General features: G+C 35.3%; 1 protein-coding gene and 1 pseudogene across 4 annotated transcripts in view; both read left to right on the forward strand.

Annotated features, from left to right (window-relative positions):
- Atrx (ATRX chromatin remodeler) overlaps positions 1 to 18717 on the forward strand; it is a 195036-nt gene that overhangs the window by 121537 nt on the left and 54782 nt on the right. For all 4 annotated transcript variants that reach the window (XM_074062634.1, XM_074062635.1, XM_074062636.1 and 1 more), the window contains 3 exons: positions 9338 to 9475; positions 10726 to 10901; positions 12694 to 12811. In XM_074062634.1, the coding sequence (XP_073918735.1) occupies positions 9338 to 9475; positions 10726 to 10901; positions 12694 to 12811 (432 nt within the window). The remainder of the gene's footprint in view (positions 1 to 9337; positions 9476 to 10725; positions 10902 to 12693; positions 12812 to 18717) is intronic.
- Positions 9 to 9329, forward strand: LOC141419590 (putative RNA-binding protein Luc7-like 2 pseudogene; annotated as a pseudogene).

The following is an 18717-nucleotide window of genomic DNA, read 5'->3' on the forward strand; positions in this document are numbered from 1 at the left end:
GGTATTAACAAGCACTGACATGAAGAAGCAAGTTGAAAAAAGACAAGTTAACAAATACTAATTGAGCAACTGCTAAGAAACTGGTATTTCCTTCATTTATCTTCAGATTTTTGCCTTCTTTTTGATTCTTAGTATCAAGGTTCATTTCAGTAAGGTAAAATCACCCTCAATGTTGCTAGATGTTCAAACTTTAATTTCCGAGTGTGGAAGTGTTTAGGATTTTCATAGAACACCTCATAAAACAAAAGTGCCTATGTCACAATTGTAGCTTTTTTTCAACAGTCTCAACATTCTTGTCTGATAACAAGAAGTTTCTCCAGAGTCAGGTGAGGGCATACAAGCCTACAATCCCAGCACTTTGGTGGCTGAAGCATGAGGATCAAGAGTTCAAGGCCAATCTGGGCTATATAAACAAGACCCTGTCTCAAAAACAGACACACAAAAACAAAAAAACTCTCCCCATACTCGGAAAACAGTTCTTAAGCCTCTCTTCTCTTTGCTGCTTGCTTATCTGTCTTTTAAAGTGCCATCACTATGGGAGGCTGATATTTGCAATATTGTCTATCCTTATTTAATAGTAATTTGATATGATGGCCAAATAGTTCATCTTATTGGCCTTGTGGAAAAGCTACACGTTCTATGTCCAAAACAAAAATTAAGTTTTATTTAAGATTATAAATTTATGTGTATAATTTTTTCTTCTTTAAATGTTATTTTGTCATATCATTACTTCAAGATACTGTAAGTTTTATATTTGTTGAGAAAGTCTCGATAATTGTCACAGTCAAAATTAACACTAGTTTTTAAAGTCCGTGGCTTTGCCTCTTTTTTTTTAAGAGAGGAAGAATGATATAATTAATATAAACCAAAGTAACTTTGCCATTGTAAATCTAAGACCTAATAAGTTTATCTTTTTCAGATGATCAAAGTGGATGTCAAAAAATCCTGTGGTTGGTTCATTTTTTATAAGGTTTCTCTGGAACAATTTAAAACAGTAGTTTTAGGTTCTTAATGTTCTTATTTGTTCATGAGGAAATGTGGAAAAAGAAATTAAAGCTCCTAATATGAAAGGCCATATTTCTTCACATGTTCATCACTTAGTAACATTTAAAAATTATTTTATAATAATTTTCTATCTATAGCAAAGTTGAAAAGACAGCACAGAAAGTTCCCATATTCCCTGCACCCAGTTTCCCCATTGTTTCCATCTTACATTGCCGTGATAGATTTTCCAGTACTAAGAAATTGATCTGTTTTGGCATGTCAATTATTAACTAAACTCTAAACCAGTTTTTCCAACCACGGTACCACATTGCATTTAGCTATCGTGTCTCCGCACCTTCTTGTCTTTGACAGTTTTTCAGTCTTTAGTTTTTTTTAATCTTGTCAGGTTTGAGGAGTCCTTGTCCAGGTATCCTGTAAAATGTTCACTAATCTGGGTTTCACTTTTTTCTTGTGATTAAACTGAGGTTCATAGGTTTTTAAAAAAATACACCAGAGGTGAAGTACCCTTTTTGTCACATCTTATGAAGTTGTATGTGACATCTGCATGACATTAATAGTGATGGAACTTAAAGTAGTGTCTGCCACTTTTCTCCTATAGAGTTCCTGTTTTTATTTGTTCCTATTTGTTTGCTTGCTTATTTGGAGATGGAGTCTCATTATGTTGTCCAGGCCGGGCTAGAACTCACAATCCTCCTGCCTCAGCCTCCTGAGTGGTGGGATTATAGGTATGTTCCAGGAAGCCAGTTATTAAATCTAACCCTCTGGAATGGGAGGAAGGCAGAAATTAAACTCTGTCTCCAATAATGGGTAGTATCTACACATCAAGTTTTGGGGTATTTTCTCTTTAAGAAACATTTATTTCTTCTTAACCCATTGATTTAGGTCAGTATGAACTCATCTATTTCTTTTTATGTAATGGGCTGTAAACTAATTACGTATTTATTTTGTTAGTCCAACTGTTTTACTTTGACTGTTGGGAGCTTTCCTTGCTCAGTTTCTGTGCCTGTCCCCTTGATGTACCCCCGTCCTTTTTGTTTGGGAGCGCTTCATTACTTTCTGTTACTACAGGAAACTCCAGGCTCATTTTATATTGTCTTGTGCCTAGAATCAGCCATTTCTCCAAGACACCATGATTCCTTTTACTGAAAAATGACATTTACAAATATCTGGGTGCTGAGTATGTCATTACTTCTAGGACCTCTCAGAGGGCAGAACAGATGATACATTCATGTGTACTAATGAGTGTGTCTGTGTGTGTGTGTGTGTGTGTGTGTGCGTGTATGTTGAAACATGTTTCATAATGGTGTCTTCAGCTCTAACTCAGTACTACAAGGTTCATTTTACCTTTCTTTTTGTTTATCTTTAACTTGCCTTTCCAACAGTGAGAATTTTGATTCCTGCCATTCACTGTTCATTTACTTATTTGTTCAGCCTCATACTTGTGAAGTATTTTCATAATTGTTTATCTATATCCCTCTGATAAACAAATTTACCAGCAAGTGTATAATGTTTTTATTTCTTTTGTCTATACCTCTATAATTTGCATTTAAAATATCGTTTTCCATGAGGAGTGCTGATGGTGGAAGTGAGCCAGCAATGGCGGGTGGGGGAGATTTGTGGCTTCTAGCAGGAGATGGTGTTGGAGGCAAGAGATTGCTTAACCCATGTCATTTCTGTCCCAGTAACTGGATGGAGAGGGAGGACACAAAAGTTGCTTTATAGGGCTGCTATCTTTCCCGTACATGTCATTCTGAGGAGCACAGCCCAGACTCTCTTGTGACCCTTTTGGCTCCCTTATTTCATAACTTTTTGGCAGCGGCAGCCACCAACACAGCATTTTACGTCCTCTGACTCATTCCCTGTAACTCTCCCCCAAAGGGCGCGATCTACACGTCACCCCTGCTTGTCAGTCTGCCTGCTATGCCATGTCAGGGCAGGCTCAGATGCCTGCAGTGCTGGACCAGTTGATGGGCACTTCCTGAATCTGGGATACTACACACCAGCCACTCAAATTCAGTGATGAGAGTAGACAAGACTCGACTTAACTGTTGTCCCCATTTTGTCCTTTCTGTAACTAGAAGGGATCTTGTAGAATGTCAGAAAGTCCATGACCTAGCTTTAAGCAGATTATGAAATTGCATTCAAAGAGGAGAATTTTTTCTTTGAACTTGTTACCATGGGTCATCTGCAGTTACTGCATACTGTGATTTGAAGGGAAGAAGTGGCAAAGAAAAGATTAGCAGAAACTCAAGAAGAGATTAGTGCTGAAGTGATAGCAAAGGCAGAACATGTTCATGAGTTAAATGAAGGTAGAAAATTGTTAGTCAAGGACTAGTGGCCAAAGGAATGTGAAGAATCTCAGAAAGTAATTGATGAAATAGAGAAAGCACAGGCAAAGAAAAGAGAAACAGGAAGTTTGTTAGAATCCTCAGGCAGCTCCCTTCCAGCTTATGGCAGCAGAAACCTTGAGTCTGGGTAGTTTCCTCTGCCTATTTAGGCCTTCATGGTAACGACAGGCTCCTGGCTGATCATTTTGGGAGCAAACTGTATGTAGGGTTTATTGAAATAAGAGAGAGGCTTGAAGAATTAAAGAGAGTTGAGCTTAGAAGCAGGAGAAAAGAAACCAGAGATGTCTGAAATGAAGAGGAGAAAGGGAGAGAAAAGAATGGGAAAAATTGAGGGGGGTCTCAGTTACATAACAAGAATCCCAAAAGATCCAGGCCAGAGAGCATTGCAGACACCAGTGTCACTCCATGTCAGGAGACCTCTAGTCAAGTCTCAGGAGAAATGGTATTGCTATCGGTCTGCCTTTGGCGGCCATAGTTGTAGCCACAGCCACCAGAGTCAGCAGTTCCAGAGATAGGAGGAGGGGGCGATCCAAGGGGGGAATCCTCCAAAGAAAGATTCAGAGACCAAGATTTAGCATCACCTGACAGAGACAGGAGTTCAAGAGACCGAGATTTAAAAAAAAGTGTACAAAGTCTTAATGAGAGTGCTAATTGAAGATCAGAAGACAGGAAGAGCTCTGAAAAGTGTGACGCATGGGAGATCTAATTAGCTGAGTACCTGTTTTCAATCCTTAAGCTTTCTATGGAATTACATGCTGTTGTTTACAGCTGTTCAGGGTGACAGCACTTACAGACACACATCAGCCAGGCTAGATCTATAATGTCTTAACTTGATCTGAACTGAAACTGTTTTCTTTGATGAAGCACACTATCCATAGTTTCTGGTGAATCTGTAGGACCTAGTTCTGAAACCATAGGTTTGTTGTTATTGTTGTCTTGCGGTTATTGGGTTTTCGGCTCAGGGCCTCAAGTTTGTCAGGCACTCTGACACTTGAGCCACGCCTCCAGCCCATATTTTACTTTAGATACTTTTCAGATAGGTTCTCCTGCTTTTACCTGGTACCAGCTTCAGACCACAATCCTTCTCTGTATGCCTGCCACATAGCTTAGACCACAGGTGTGCACCACTATGCAGGGCTCATTTGTTAACATCAGGTCTTGCTAACTTTTTGCTGGGGCTGGCCTAGAGCCATGTAAGACACTGATCTCTTTATTCTCTCAAGTAGGAGTGATTGTGAATGAATTATGTTAACTGCCTTGGGATTTTTTTTTGTACAGTTGTAAAATTCTGGTTTCCTTTCTACTCTGAAGAACAGCAGCTTTGTGAATTTTTTTTTAATTCTTTTTCCTCTGATTTTTGTATTCCCTAATACCTGTACACCCCAACTGTAAGTGCGGGTGGGGTGGAGGGCAGGAGAGCAATTTAACTTTTCTAAGGTTCAATTCCCATTATTAATTGCTAGTTGATTATATTGGAATGTGGGCTGGAGAAACTTAAACATGTTTGATGTTTTGCATTGCCTGCTTTTGCTTTATTGAAATTTTGAAATCAGACTTGTCTTGATTTTTCTATTCTATTCAATCACCATGTTCAGGATGTTCTGAGGGAGGTGGAGGCAGGGACTCTCATAATTGACACTTGTTTTATTTTGCGTGTGTGGATAACAGTTCATCCTTGTTTTAAAAAATAGTAAAATGAAAGAAACAATCAAAAATTATTTCCTACATTATCTAGGTTAGTACCTCTGTTGTTTGCATGTATTAGAGTTTATTTTTTGTAATGTAGAGTTCAGTGGGTATTGACAAATTATTAGAGATAGCTATTTGTAATTTTATTAACTGTAGTTTTTTGTTGTTCACATAAAACAACTAGTTGAAATTGCTTACTGAGTCCTTCTAAGCACTTTTCACTCATTGTGGTAACCTGAGTATTAATGTACATTTTCCTCCATATAATCTAAATGGCATTTCTTTTTTGGCGGAGGGAAACAATACTGGGGATTGAACTCATGCCTCTCACTTGAACCATGCCTCACAGTCCTTTTCTAAACCCTTCCTTCCTCCCTCCCTCTTTCTCCTCCTCCTCCCCAATTCCTTTACTCTGATTTGATACAAAATTGGTGATGGGGAAGAATCATAAATAACAGCTAAGTATCTGAAGACCCTGGTTTGGGTCTAATGTAGATGAAAAGTTTGAATTGAAGTTCAGAATTGAAGCAAAACTTTAGAACCAAACAAGCAGTTTGCGATGTCAGGCTCTTCAGGATGGAGTCAGGTCATAAACCTGGAAAGAGATAGCATTAGGCTATCTAGTTAGAACCTGGAAAATTAAACACATTGATGGAAACTGGAGTTGACCAGTATTGTTACATAGTAGTATACATTCTGAGCTCAGCTTCTTTGGTTATCTGTTGCTGCATAACATTCCAAACCCTAGTGATGCAAAGTGACAGCAATCATTTTGTTATCTTTCCTGGTTTCAGTGGCTCTGAGATTTGGGACAGTTCCAAACAATTTAATTACTTTCTCCCTAATCTTTTTGATTTTTTGTTATTTTTTTCAAATTTTAATTTGTCTTTTTATTTTCTTGCTATTAAGTTTCTACATAGCGGCTTAAATGGAAACTTGATAGAATTACCATTTTAGTGTAGTATTTATAAATGTGCATTGTACCTTATGTCTTAAGTTACTTTTCTCATTGCTGTGACCAAGTACCTTACAGAAACAACTTAAAGAAGGAAGGATTTATTTTGGATCTCAGTTTCAGAGGGTTTAGTCCATGGTCACTTGGCTCCATGCTTCTGGGCCTGTGGTGCAGCAGAGCATCGTGGCAGATGAAGTGTGTGTCTGGGGAGCTGCTGCTTCTCAAAGGCATGAAGAGTTTGTTACTTTTTTAAATTCACCAACAGGTGGCAATGTAACGTGTTAAAATCTTATATTTAACTATAATACTGTGTAACTGTATCTTTATTTGGCCTATCCCTTGACATACCAGTTATTGTGAATACGTATTTTCCTACTTAATGTTCTTCAGTTGATACAGTAGACTCTTCTGATTCACATTGGTGTTTTTGGAAGGATGGTCTAAGTTTTCTAACTTCAGAGAACATAATGTGTGCATGCCCATGTGTACATAATATTCAAAGCACTGTCAGATTTAAGTAATAAGAACTGCTTATATAATTTTGTAAAATAATGATAGGTTTCCATAGTGCAATGAACCATCTTAAGTTAATAGGTTCTTTCATTCAAACTTGAATTTTGAACAGAATAAATTTTATTTTCTTCCCTCCTCTTCTCTTCTCCCCTTGACTCCTGCTTTTCTTTCCAGGGCCTTGTACTTGCTAGGGAAGCTATGTGCTTTTATACCCAGCCCTGACAAAGTTTTCTTAAAGCTTCTTCTAAATCCTTTTCTGTTCTTTTCTCCAGAACCTCTTGGCTGCCATTCTCCCTGTACTTACTGTAAAATTTTTTTTAAGCATTTTAAGTTTGAAACAAAGTTTCACTCTTTTCCTCAGGCTGGCCTCAAACTCCTAGCCCCAAGTAATCCTTCTGTCTAAGGGCGTATCTTCCACACTGGCTTAAGCATTATAATTCTTTATTTAAAAATTTTAATGTTAGAAAATTCATAAATAAAATGTGAATTACAAAATTTAGCTTTGTTGTTTGGTCTCTCAGGTAGCCTTACTAAGGATAAGGCTTTATCTCCCTCTGCTAACAAACAGTTCTTTTAAGTTAAGGAAAATTTAAAAAGTGATACATATTCTTAAAAAAGAAACAGAAGAAAAAGGAAAAGTAAATACTTCCTTTGTTCCTCCTTATCTGATCCCTATTGGTTCATGTATATTCTTACAGAATTTTTTTTGTGCTTTTACAGGGTGCATTTCATATTGCAATATTTTGGGGTCCTCAAAACTGCCCCCTCCCCTTCAGTAATTCACTAGAAAGCCTCAACTCAGAAAAAGCCTTTATACTCATGGTATGTTTTATTATAGTGTAAGAATGCAAATTAAAATCAGCAACAGGAAAAGGCACATAGGGCAGGGCCCAGGAGAGTTTCTGGTGTGATATTGCAGTAGTCATTCAGAGAGAGCAGTGATGTATGATGATATGCATGAAGTATTGCTAACCAGAGTAGCTCAGTTTGGGCTTGGTTATATAGACATGGATGACCACCCATGTGATTGATCTTAATCTCCAGTTCCTGCAGAGGTCTAAAAGCCCCCCTACCATAAATCATGTTATTAGCCCAGACTATCTGGATGTTTCAAAGCCTCCAGGTAAATAAAATACCTTATGAGGAGGACATTGAAAGCAGACCTTTCCTTGGGCAGGACTACTCAGACATGTATGTATACACAGATAAAATAAGGCCTATACTATAGATCACTTGAGACTTATGATGGGGATGGGAGAGTTTGTGTGGGTTTACCTTAAGTTTTTTTTTTATCGTTGTGTGAATGTGATATGCATTCAGTAGAAACTGCACTTAAAATTTTAGAATTGTGATATTTTTTCTGGGCTGGTGATCTATTTAATAATATATTTGGCATATCATTCAAGGTTTGTACCCATAAATATACACCATTTGTTTCAACTCTAAAACTCCTTCCATTATACTATGGTTAAACTTCCTTTGGTAGATCCACTTTCACAAGCTTTTAGGTTGTTTCTTGTTTACCCCCATAACAAACAATGATGCAGAAAACATTTCTTTTTATGTATCTTTGGGTGCTTTTGAAAGGAATAAATTCCTAGAAAAGTACTGCAAAAAACCAAAACAAAAAAGTACCCATTTCATCACACCCTCAAAGACTGAATATTCCCTAGCAGAAATCATTTAAATCACTGCGTAAAAGGTAAGTTTTCCTTGTAGAAAACTTTTATCCTAACAATAACTAGTCTTTTAATACAAAGCCAGTATTTAGTTTTATAAAATATATTTGTAATTTAACTTTTTTTTTCTGTTTGGGTGGCCCCATCTGCATACCGAATAAAAGTTATATTATTTGAAGAAGTTATTTTTGAAAGCCATGTAGAAAGTGAATTTAATGTGTAACAAATGGAGGGTAGTTTGACACCTGCTGCTGTTGTATGTAAGTAATATGTGTATATTAACCAGCAAGTAAATTGCATATGCAGGATACTTTACCAGACAATGTATCTTATTTAAAAAAATAAGCCTGTAGGATTTCTTGAGTGTCACTCTGAGCTGTGAGGCACAAGTTTAGTTTTAGTTTGTTAGTTAATTTTTTTCCCCTAGTAATGAGTGCTGGTTATTTGGAATAAGTTAAGTGGGAAATAATTGCATGGTCTCTTATGATAGATTATATTATTTCTTACACCGTAGGTTTTGAAATTTATCTTTTCACATGTATGTAAATTGCTGTTAGTCTTTGCCAATAATGTGAACTAGATCTGCTAATGCGAAACTATTATGTTACAATAAGTCTAAAAGTCACAATAAATAATACAAAATAAGTATTCTAAAATATTTTAATTCTAAAAGATGTTTGATTTATCATTTACTCCCGATTTGTTGGGGAAATCTTTTTCTCCTCAATATCTTTGTTCTGTTTCTTTTTATTTTCTCAGATGCTAGATATTTTTTATCAGCATAAATTAATTGTACAAAGGGGTTTCATTGTGCTATTCACATACATGCATGTAATGTACTTTGATCAAATTTGCCTTGTGTATTACTCTTTGAAATCCTCAACATTTTTTTCTTGCCTAGTTTTGTATACTCAGAGGACTTCAAGTAAAATTTGTGGAAGTTATTTAATACTCTACTATTGGGATATAATTGATACTAATTGGTGCCACATTAACCATATACGGTGGCAGATAACATGGTTATATTTATAATGATGTTTTATCTTTTTATAACACCAGCGCTATAAAAGGATTAACTTTATTCATTTAAAATGATCACATTTCCAATTTTATTTTAATTAAGTGTTGTTTTGTATACATTTTTATAGGCCCTGACTTTGTTGTGTGTGATGAAGGCCATATTCTTAAAAATGAAGCGTCTGCTGTTTCAAAAGCTATGAATTCTATACGATCAAGGAGGAGAATTATTTTAACAGGAACACCACTTCAAAATAACCTAATTGAGTGTGAGTTAATATATACAATTATGCTGTAGAATATTGGTATGGTCTTGGATACATTTTTGCAACTTTTGCCATTTGCCTTTCATCTCTTTGGTATAGTCCCTGACCATGATCTATATAGTCCCATCTTAATCTACTGTGAAAGAATGCCACACTTTCAAGTGAAATACTTTATAAATGTAAGTGATAAACCATAGTTAAGAGATACGCCATTGTGAATGTTCAGATATAAATAAGGAAATACATTTTAAAAGTATCAGAAGTCTTTTGATTTCTTTAATTGTACAAATGCCTATAGAGTTAGTTAGGAGATATTATAAGGGCATGTATCCAATTTAGGGGCAGATACTAATTGAGAAATTTTTTTAAGTGATGAACATGAACATTTCAGGAAAGTGGGGGTGGGAGAAGGACAACTGTGCTGCATCTATGACAGAATGGTCAATGACAGATGAAATAAACCCTGAGAAGTAACTTGTGAATTTCCCCATTTTCATATGTGTGTGGTGATCCTAAAGAAGAAAGATGAGATTATTCAGCACAACAAATTAAAGATTTCTTATCATAGCCTCCTACTTTTTTCTTTTTCCCATTGAAATTTCCCTCTTTCTATCCATTTATAGAAATACTGATTCACATTGTGACACCAATTAGTATAGGACAGTTGATAGCACTCTTAAGGGGTTCTAGAAATGAATCAGTTAATATTCATTTCCCTCTTTTCTATCCATTTATAGAAATACTGATCCACATTGTGACACCAATTAGTATAGGACAGTTGATAGCACTCTTAAGGGGTTCTAGAAATGAATCAGCTAATATAAATGTTGGTATAGTAGCTTATTATCTACTACACTTATTTTCACTTAGTATCTACGTTTTCTTCATAAAAATGCCTTCACTGACCATAAAAATCATGGTTAGCGTTATAGACAGCTTGCTTTATAAATCATATGTCTTAAATAGTGATTCGATTTAAAATAAAATGTCCTGAAGTCATTTTTTTATATTCAGGTTTAAGGATGATTTTATTTCAGTTTCTCATCTGGCTTAAGTAATCCAGTTCTAGATCAGACTTACAACCAATGTTTATTCTACACTTAATTTGATATTCTGGATTTTTTTCTTTGTATATAGCTCAGTTCTAAAGCTTCCATGGAAGGTACTTTTGATGTGAACAATTCACTGGGGGAATTTTTCTGAGTCTTAAACTATCATTAATGTTGCTAATGAATTAATGTCTTCTTTCTTAGATCATTGCATGGTTAACTTTATCAAGGAAAATTTGCTTGGATCTATTAAGGAGTTCAGGAATAGATTTATAAATCCAATCCAAAATGGTCAGTGTGCAGATTCTACCATGGTAGATGTCAGAGTGATGAAAAAACGTGCTCATATTCTCTATGAGATGTTAGCTGGATGTGTGCAGGTACAGATATATTCCGTCATAATAAAGTACTGTTATTTGTATTACATTACCAGAATATTTTCTGAGTTTAAATTTTATGTGTTACATCTCTTTGCATTGTCTTCAAAAATACATGCTGCATTTATTTTTTTTTAAAGTTTCAGTGAGAAGTTTAGAGAACAGTCTTTATTTGCTAAGTGTGAAGCCTTATATTTTACTGTTAATGTTAGGATTCTTTGTTCTTAAAACAAGGAGTTCTAAAGAGCAGTACATCTATTATGATTAAGAAATTTCTGTGCTGGGGGACATTCTCAAGTGGCAGAGCACTTTCCTAGCATGTTTGGGGCCCTGGTTTCAATCCCTAGTATTGCAAAAAAAAAGAAAAAAGAAAAAAATCCTGCAATCACCCTGGTTCTATATATAGTATTCTAAAACTCGCTATTACAGTTGTAGGAGAGGCCAGTATAAATTAAGATAACTGTCTTAAAAGTAATCCTTAAGAAGCAATTTTAATATTTTGAAGTATATACATAATCTGAGCATGGTAGTCTATATGTATAATCCTAGTACTTGGGAGGTTGAGGGGGGAAATTCGAGAGTTCCAGGCCAGCTTGGGCTACATGTCAAGACCCATCTCAAAACAAAAACAAAATAATAATATACAATAACAAAAACAGGCTAATACTGTTGTTTACATACAGACTTTTGATGACTCTACATTAATGAATAGGTAAATATATAGACTGAGCCATTAATCAATAAATCTCAAGATACACACTTTCTGTTCAGACACTAGACACTAGCTACAAAGATGTTTCAGAATGAGACAAGCTGTCCTTTTGGATGGCTCCACTATCATATATGTGGCAAAGTCATCCTAGTTACTACATGAACTAGTAAGTACTGTTTCTGTATTTAACTGCTATTACCCAGGCAGCATTTTTCTACTTTTAAGTATTTTTTTTTGTTAGAGCATTGTGTTCTTCTCTGTCTTTCTGTCCTTATAATAAAACAGTTTTAAAAGTGCTTGTATGTAGCTTGTTTTCTCAGGTTGGAAAACATTTCTTCGGAAGTTATTATAGTGTTTGGCATTGCCACATCTTATCCAGAGGACTACTGGGACTGCATTAGACTTTTTTTTTGTTATTTTTGTTTTTTTGAGACAGGGTCTCTATATAGCCCAGGTTGTCCCAGAACTCTTAATCCTCCTGCTTTAGCCTTCAAAGTGCAAAGGTTACAAGCACACCAAGCTGTACCACCACACCAAACTGTATTAGAGTTTTCATTCATAGCTCTTACTATATGATTTAAACAAGTCAGTTTTGCTAGTGTTACCTATTATATCCCCTCCCCATCTTTTCTTGCTTTCTTTTTTCTAAATGGAGAATACCGTCTTGAAAACTTGAATCACTGCAAGTGGTCATATAACCCCTTTAATTTAAAGTCTGGCTGCTATGTTGGTGTATCTTTTTACCAGTGCACAGTATTATGCAATCATATGAAATATATTAAGCTGAGCTGATGATGTATGTCTGTAATCTTAGCTATCAGGAGGCAGAGGCAAAAGGATTTCAAGTTTGAGAGCAGCCTGGGCTATAACTCGAGACCATGCTTCAAAAACAACAACACTAACAACAAACTAAAATTCATTAAGTATTATCGTACGTGGTTGATTGTGTGGTTTGAGAGAGTAATTATATTTAAGAAAATGGTGACTGTATTTTTTGAAGTAATGAGAATTCTCAAAGCAATTTATTACTGTTATATATAGGTAGATTAACTAATTTTCATTGTTTTTTCTTGTTAATCACAGAGGAAAGATTATACAGCATTAACAAAGTTCTTGCCTCCGAAACATGAGTATGTTTTGGCTGTGCGAATGACTGCTATTCAGTGCAAGCTCTATCAATACTACTTAGATCACTTAACAGGTAACTAATATACTTAACCACTTTCATTTTCTCTATGAGGTTTTTTTTGTGTGTGTGTGAAGAATGCTTCTTGGTAATTTTGCTATGTCAGTTCTTTTTTACTTTCACATCTGAATAAAATGAGTATGTTAATTTCAAAAGCACTGATTGTCAAAATAAAGTTAAACTCAAGGAACAAACAGGCAAAACAACATGAACACACAGTAGAAAGAGCCCTGACTTAATGTGCATGGGCCCCTGGATGTGATCTCCAGCACCACAAAAAAAAATCCATAAGAACGCCCTCCCCTGCAAACCATGGCTATCATATGTGAATAATACCTTTAATTTGTAAAAAACTACTTCAGAAGAACTATGAATGTGAAATCCACAATAAAAGATATATAAAATTTCAGAGAATTTTAAAAAACATTCAGTTGCATTATTATTAAAAGGTATATCAATTAAATTTACGAAATCGTTTCTTAGTTATAAATTAATAAAGATTGAATGTAAAATACAAGGCAGGGCATGTAATCTGTTCTGCATATTATGATAAAAACACATGCTAAAAATAACACCAAAATGTTAACAGGTTATTTTTCTGGGTGGTTTCATTATGAAGATCTTTTGGTTCATGATTCTTCTTTGTGTGCTTTGAAAAAATGCAATGCATAAGTATCATTTTATCATCAATAAATGCTTGTGTTTGTGTCCCTCCCTGTGTTCTTGAGGTTGTCTCTCTTCATGTAACAAAACGTAATCTCTGGTTTGGAGTTAGATATCTTACTTGTTGATCACTTATTCTAGTACCTTTCCCCAAGTGATATGCCAGGTTTTATTAGTACATATGGGTTAGAAGCTGTTCTTCAACCCATGGTGGGTAACAGTAATGGATTCTTAAAAAGGAAGATGGAAGTGTGCTCAAAGTTATTAAAATGTTATGTCATAATAGTTGAAGTGATACTCCATAAAAGCAGTGTATTTTAGAGTAAAATAATGTTTTTCAAGAAACTTTCTGTCATGGCGGAAATAGTATTTGAATCTTAGTATTTTACAGAATTGTTTTTTTGGGTTTTTTTTTTTGGCTGTCTTATAAAACAGTTTCCTTTTTGACCTCAGGAAGAAAATCATTTCTAATAAGGTGCACATTTTGATACATGTATTCGGAAGATTTAGGTACATTATGCTATCTTGTTTGAGTAATACACATTGTAGACAATTAAGTAATATTAAGTAATAATTTGGTAATACAATTATTTCAGTGAGAGAGTAAAAGGGTAGTTTAGGAAAGTGAGATATGTTCAGGTCTGTTCTTTTAATAATAAAAGATACTAAATTTGGTCATTTGATTTAATATTTTTCCCTTTGAAAACTTTGCTTTATCTTAAGGCAGTAAATCTACAGTGTTTTTAAATATTAGAGAAGCAATCGTGTTTAATAACAACCAGTTGGAAAATGTTTACAGCTCAAGTACAGGTGTTAAAATGTACACATTTGAGAGCAATACAATATTTAAGAAATTAGGGGTGTTATTCTTTATGACTATAATTAATAGGAGTATGTATCTAAAACACGAATTGCTCAAGTTTCTAAATTCTGAAAAGTATGATTGTTAAATGGTTAACTCGTTCATGAATCTTTCATTTGTATGGTTTAAGTCTTACCTGAACTACATGGTAATATCTTCCTCAGTTAGCATGATCTGACTTAACTAGTTCATTTCTAAAAATACCCACAAAAGGCCAAATAGATTATAATTAATGCCTACTCTATTTTGTTTCTCATTGCAAACTGTCACAGTATTCCTTTTGAAGCGTCATGTGCCTATATCAATTGCATTAAAAACATTTGGTACTTTATATGTTAAACATGTGAGAAAACCTTTTGTTCCTTATTTTAGACTGTTTTTAAATTGTGCTTGGTCTGAAGAAGATAAATTTTGCTTTTTTAAATTTTTTTTCCTTTTTCTTTTCTTTTTTTTTAATTCATGTGTGCATACAATGTATAGGTCATTTCTCCCCCTTCCCCTACCCTCTCCCTTTCCTGCGCCCCATCCCTGTCTTCCCAACCCCCTCGCCACCTGGCGAGAGAGTATAAGCAATAATAGGAAGGACCAAGGGTTTTTGCTAGTTGAGATAAGGATATCTGTACAAGGAGTTGACTCACATTCATTTCCTGTGCATGTGTGTTATCTTCTAGGTTAATTCTTCTTGATCTAACTTTTTCTCTAGTTCCTGGTCCCATTCTCCTATTGGCCTCAGTTGCTTTAAAGTATCTGCATTAGTTTCTCTGCGTTGAGGGCAACAAATGCTATCTAGTTTTTGAAGTGTCTTACCTATCCTCATATCTCCCTTGTGTGCTCTCACTTTATCATGTGATCAAAGTCCAATCCCCTTGTTGTGTTTGCCCTTGATCTAATGTCCGCATATGAGGGAGAACATACGATTTTTTGGTCATTTGGGCCAGGTTAACCTCACTCAGAATGATGTTCTCCAATTCCATCCATTTACCAGCGAATGATATTTCATTCTTCTTCATGGCTGCATAAAATTCCATTGTGTATAAATACCACATTTTCTTAATCCATGCGTCAGTAGTGGGGCATCTTGGCTGTTTCCATAACTTGGCTATTGTGAATAGTGCCGCAATAAACATGGGTGTGCAGGTGCCTGTGGAGTAACCTGTGTCACAGTCTTTTGGGTATATCCCCAAGTGTGGTATTGCTGGATCAAATGGTAGATCAATGTTTAGCTTTTTAAGTAGCCTCCAAATTTTTTTCCAGAGTAGTTGTAGTAGTTTACATTCCCACCAGCAGTGTAAGAGGGTTCCTTTTTCCCCACATCCTCGCCAACACCTGTTGGTGGTGGTGTTGCTGATGATGGTTATTCTAACAGGGGTGAGGTGGAATCTTAGTGTGGTTTTAATTTGCATTTCCTTTATGGCTAGAGATGGTGAGCATTTTTTCATGTGTTTTTTGGCTATTTGAATTTCTTCTTTTGAGAAATTTCTGTTTAGTTCACTTGCCCATTTCTTTATTGGTTCATTAGTTTTGGGAGAATTTAGCTTTTTAAGTTCCCTATATATTCTGGTTATCAGTCCTTTGTCTGATGTATAGTTGGCAAATGTTTTCTCCCACTCTGTGGTTGTTCTCTTCAGTTTAGAGACCATTTCTTTTGATGAAGCTTTTTAGTTTTATGAAATCCCATTTATCTATGTTATCTCTTAGTAGCTGTGCTTCTGGGGTTCCATTTAGAAAGTTCTTACCTATACCTACTAAATCCAGAGTATTTCCTACTCTTTCCTGTATCATCTTTAGAGTTTGTGGTCTGATATTAATATCCTTGATCCATTTTGAGTTAATCTTGGTATAGGGTGATATACATGGATCTAGTTTCAGTTTTTTGCAGACTGCTAACCAGTTTTCCCAGCAGTTTTTGTTGAAGAGGCTGTCTTTTCTCCATCATATATTTTTAGCACCTTTGTCAAAGACAAGTTGGATATAGTTGTGTGGCTTCATATCTGGGTCCTGTATTCTGTTCCACTGGTCTTCATGTCTGTTTTTGTGCCAGTACCATGCTGTTTTTATTGTTATTGCTTTGTAATATAGTTTGAATTTGGGTATCGTGATACCAGCATTGTTCTTTTGACTGAGTATTGCCTTGGCTATTCGTGGCCTCTTGTGTTTGCATATCAATTTAATGGTAGATTTTTCAATCTCTTTAATGAATGTCATTGGAATTTTGATGGGAATTGCATTAAACATGTAGATTACTTTTGGGAGTATAGACATTTTTGCTATGTTGATTCTACCAATCCATGAGCATGGGAGATCTCTCCACTTTCTATAGTCTTCCTCAATCTCTTTCTTCAGAAGTTTATAGTTTTCCTTGTAGAGGTCATTCACATCTTTAGTTAGGTTTACGCCTAGGTATTTGATTTTGTTTGAGGCTATTGTAAATGGAATTGTTTTCATATATTCTTTCTCAGTTTGTTCATTATTAGTGTATAGAAATGCTAATGATTTTTCTATGTTGATTTTATATCCTGCTACCTTGCTATAGCTATTGATGATGTCTAGAAGCTTCTGAGTAGAGTTTTTTGGGTCTTTAAGGTATAGGATCATGTCGTCTGCAAATAGGGATATTTTGACAGTTTCATTACCTATTTGTGGTCCTTTTATTCCTTCTTCTTGCCTAATTGCTCTGGCTAGGAATTCCAGTACTATGTTGAATAGGAGTGGAGATAGTGGGCATCCTTGTCTGGTTCCTGATTTTAGAGGGAATGGTTTCAGTTTTTCTCCATTAAGTATAATGCTGGCTGTAGGTTTGTCATATATAGCTTTTATACTGTTGAGATGCTTTCCTTCCATTCCTAGTTTTCTTAGAGCTTTTATCATCAAATGGTGTTGGATCTTATAAAGGCTTTTTCTGCATCTATTGAGATGATGAAGTGGTTTTTGTCCTTGTTTCTGTTAATGTGGTTTATTAGGTTTATTGATTTTCATATGTTGAACCACCCCTGCATCCCTGGGATGAAGCCTACTTGGTCGTGGTGAATAATCTTTTTGATGTGTTGTTGAATTCGGTTTGCCATTATTCTGTTGAGAATTTTTGCATCAGTGTTCATTAAGGAGATTGGCCTATAGTTCTCCTTTTTGGAGGTGTCTTTGCCTGGTTTTGGGATAAGTGTAATACTGGCTTCATAAAATATGTTTGGCAGTTTTCCTTCCCTTTCTATTTTGTGGAACAATTTAAGGAGGGTTGGTATCAGTTCTTCTTTAAAGGTCTGATAGAATTCAGCAGGGAATCCATCAGGTCCTGGACTTTTCTTTTTGGGGAGACTCTTGATTGCTTCTTCAATTTCACTTTGTGTTATAGATCTATTCAGGTGATTAATGTCCTCTTGGTTCAGTTTTGGATGATCATATGTATCTAGAAATCTGTCCAATTTTTTAAGATTTTCAAATTTATTTGAATATAGGTTCTCGAAGTAGTCTCTGATGATTTCCTGGACTTCGATGGTGTTTGTTGTTACCTCCCCTTTTGCATTTCTGATTCTACTAATTTGGGTTTTTTCTCTCCTCATTTTAGTCAGGTTTGCCAGGGGTCTGTTGGTCTTGTTTATTTTTTGAAAGAACCAACTTTTTGTTTCATTAATTCTTGTATGGTTTTTCTTGGGTTCTATTTCGTTGATTTCAGCTCTTATTTTTATTATTTCTCTCCTTCTATTTGTTTTGGGATTTGTTTGTTCTTGTTTTTCTAGGAGTTTGTGATGTATCATTAGGTCATTGATTTGGGATCTTTGAGTCTTTTTAATATATGCACTCATGGCTATAAACTTTCCTCTCAGGACTGCCTTTGCTGTGTCCCGTAGGTTTCGGTAGGTTGTGTTTTCATTTTCATTGATCTCCACAAACTTTTTAATTTCCTCCTTTATTTCGTCAGTGACCCATTGTTCATTAAGCAATGAATTATTCAATTTCCAGCTGTTTGCATATTTTTTGTGTTTTGTTTTGTTGTTGATTTCTAGTTTTATTGCATTGTGATGAGATAGAATGCATGGTATAATTTCTATTTTCTTATATTTGCTGAGGCTTGCTTTGTGCCCTAGGGTATGATCTATTTTGCAGAAGGTTCCATGGGCTGCTGAGAAGAATGTATATTGTGTAGAAGTTGGATGAAATGTTCTATAGAGATCAAGTAGGTCCATTTGATCTATTGTATATTTTAGATCTTGGATATCTTTATTGATTTTTTGTTTGGATGACCTATCTATTGCTGATAATCGGGTGTTAAAGTCTCCCACGACCACTGTGTTGGAGTTAATATATGCTTTTAGGTCCTTCCAGGTATGTATGATGAAATTGGGTGAGTTGACATTGGGTGCATATAGATTGATAATTGTTATTTTTTTTTGGTCTATTT

Source organism: Castor canadensis, chromosome X (assembly GCF_047511655.1).
Source record: "Castor canadensis chromosome X, mCasCan1.hap1v2, whole genome shotgun sequence".
Taxonomy (NCBI): domain Eukaryota; kingdom Metazoa; phylum Chordata; class Mammalia; order Rodentia; family Castoridae; genus Castor; species Castor canadensis.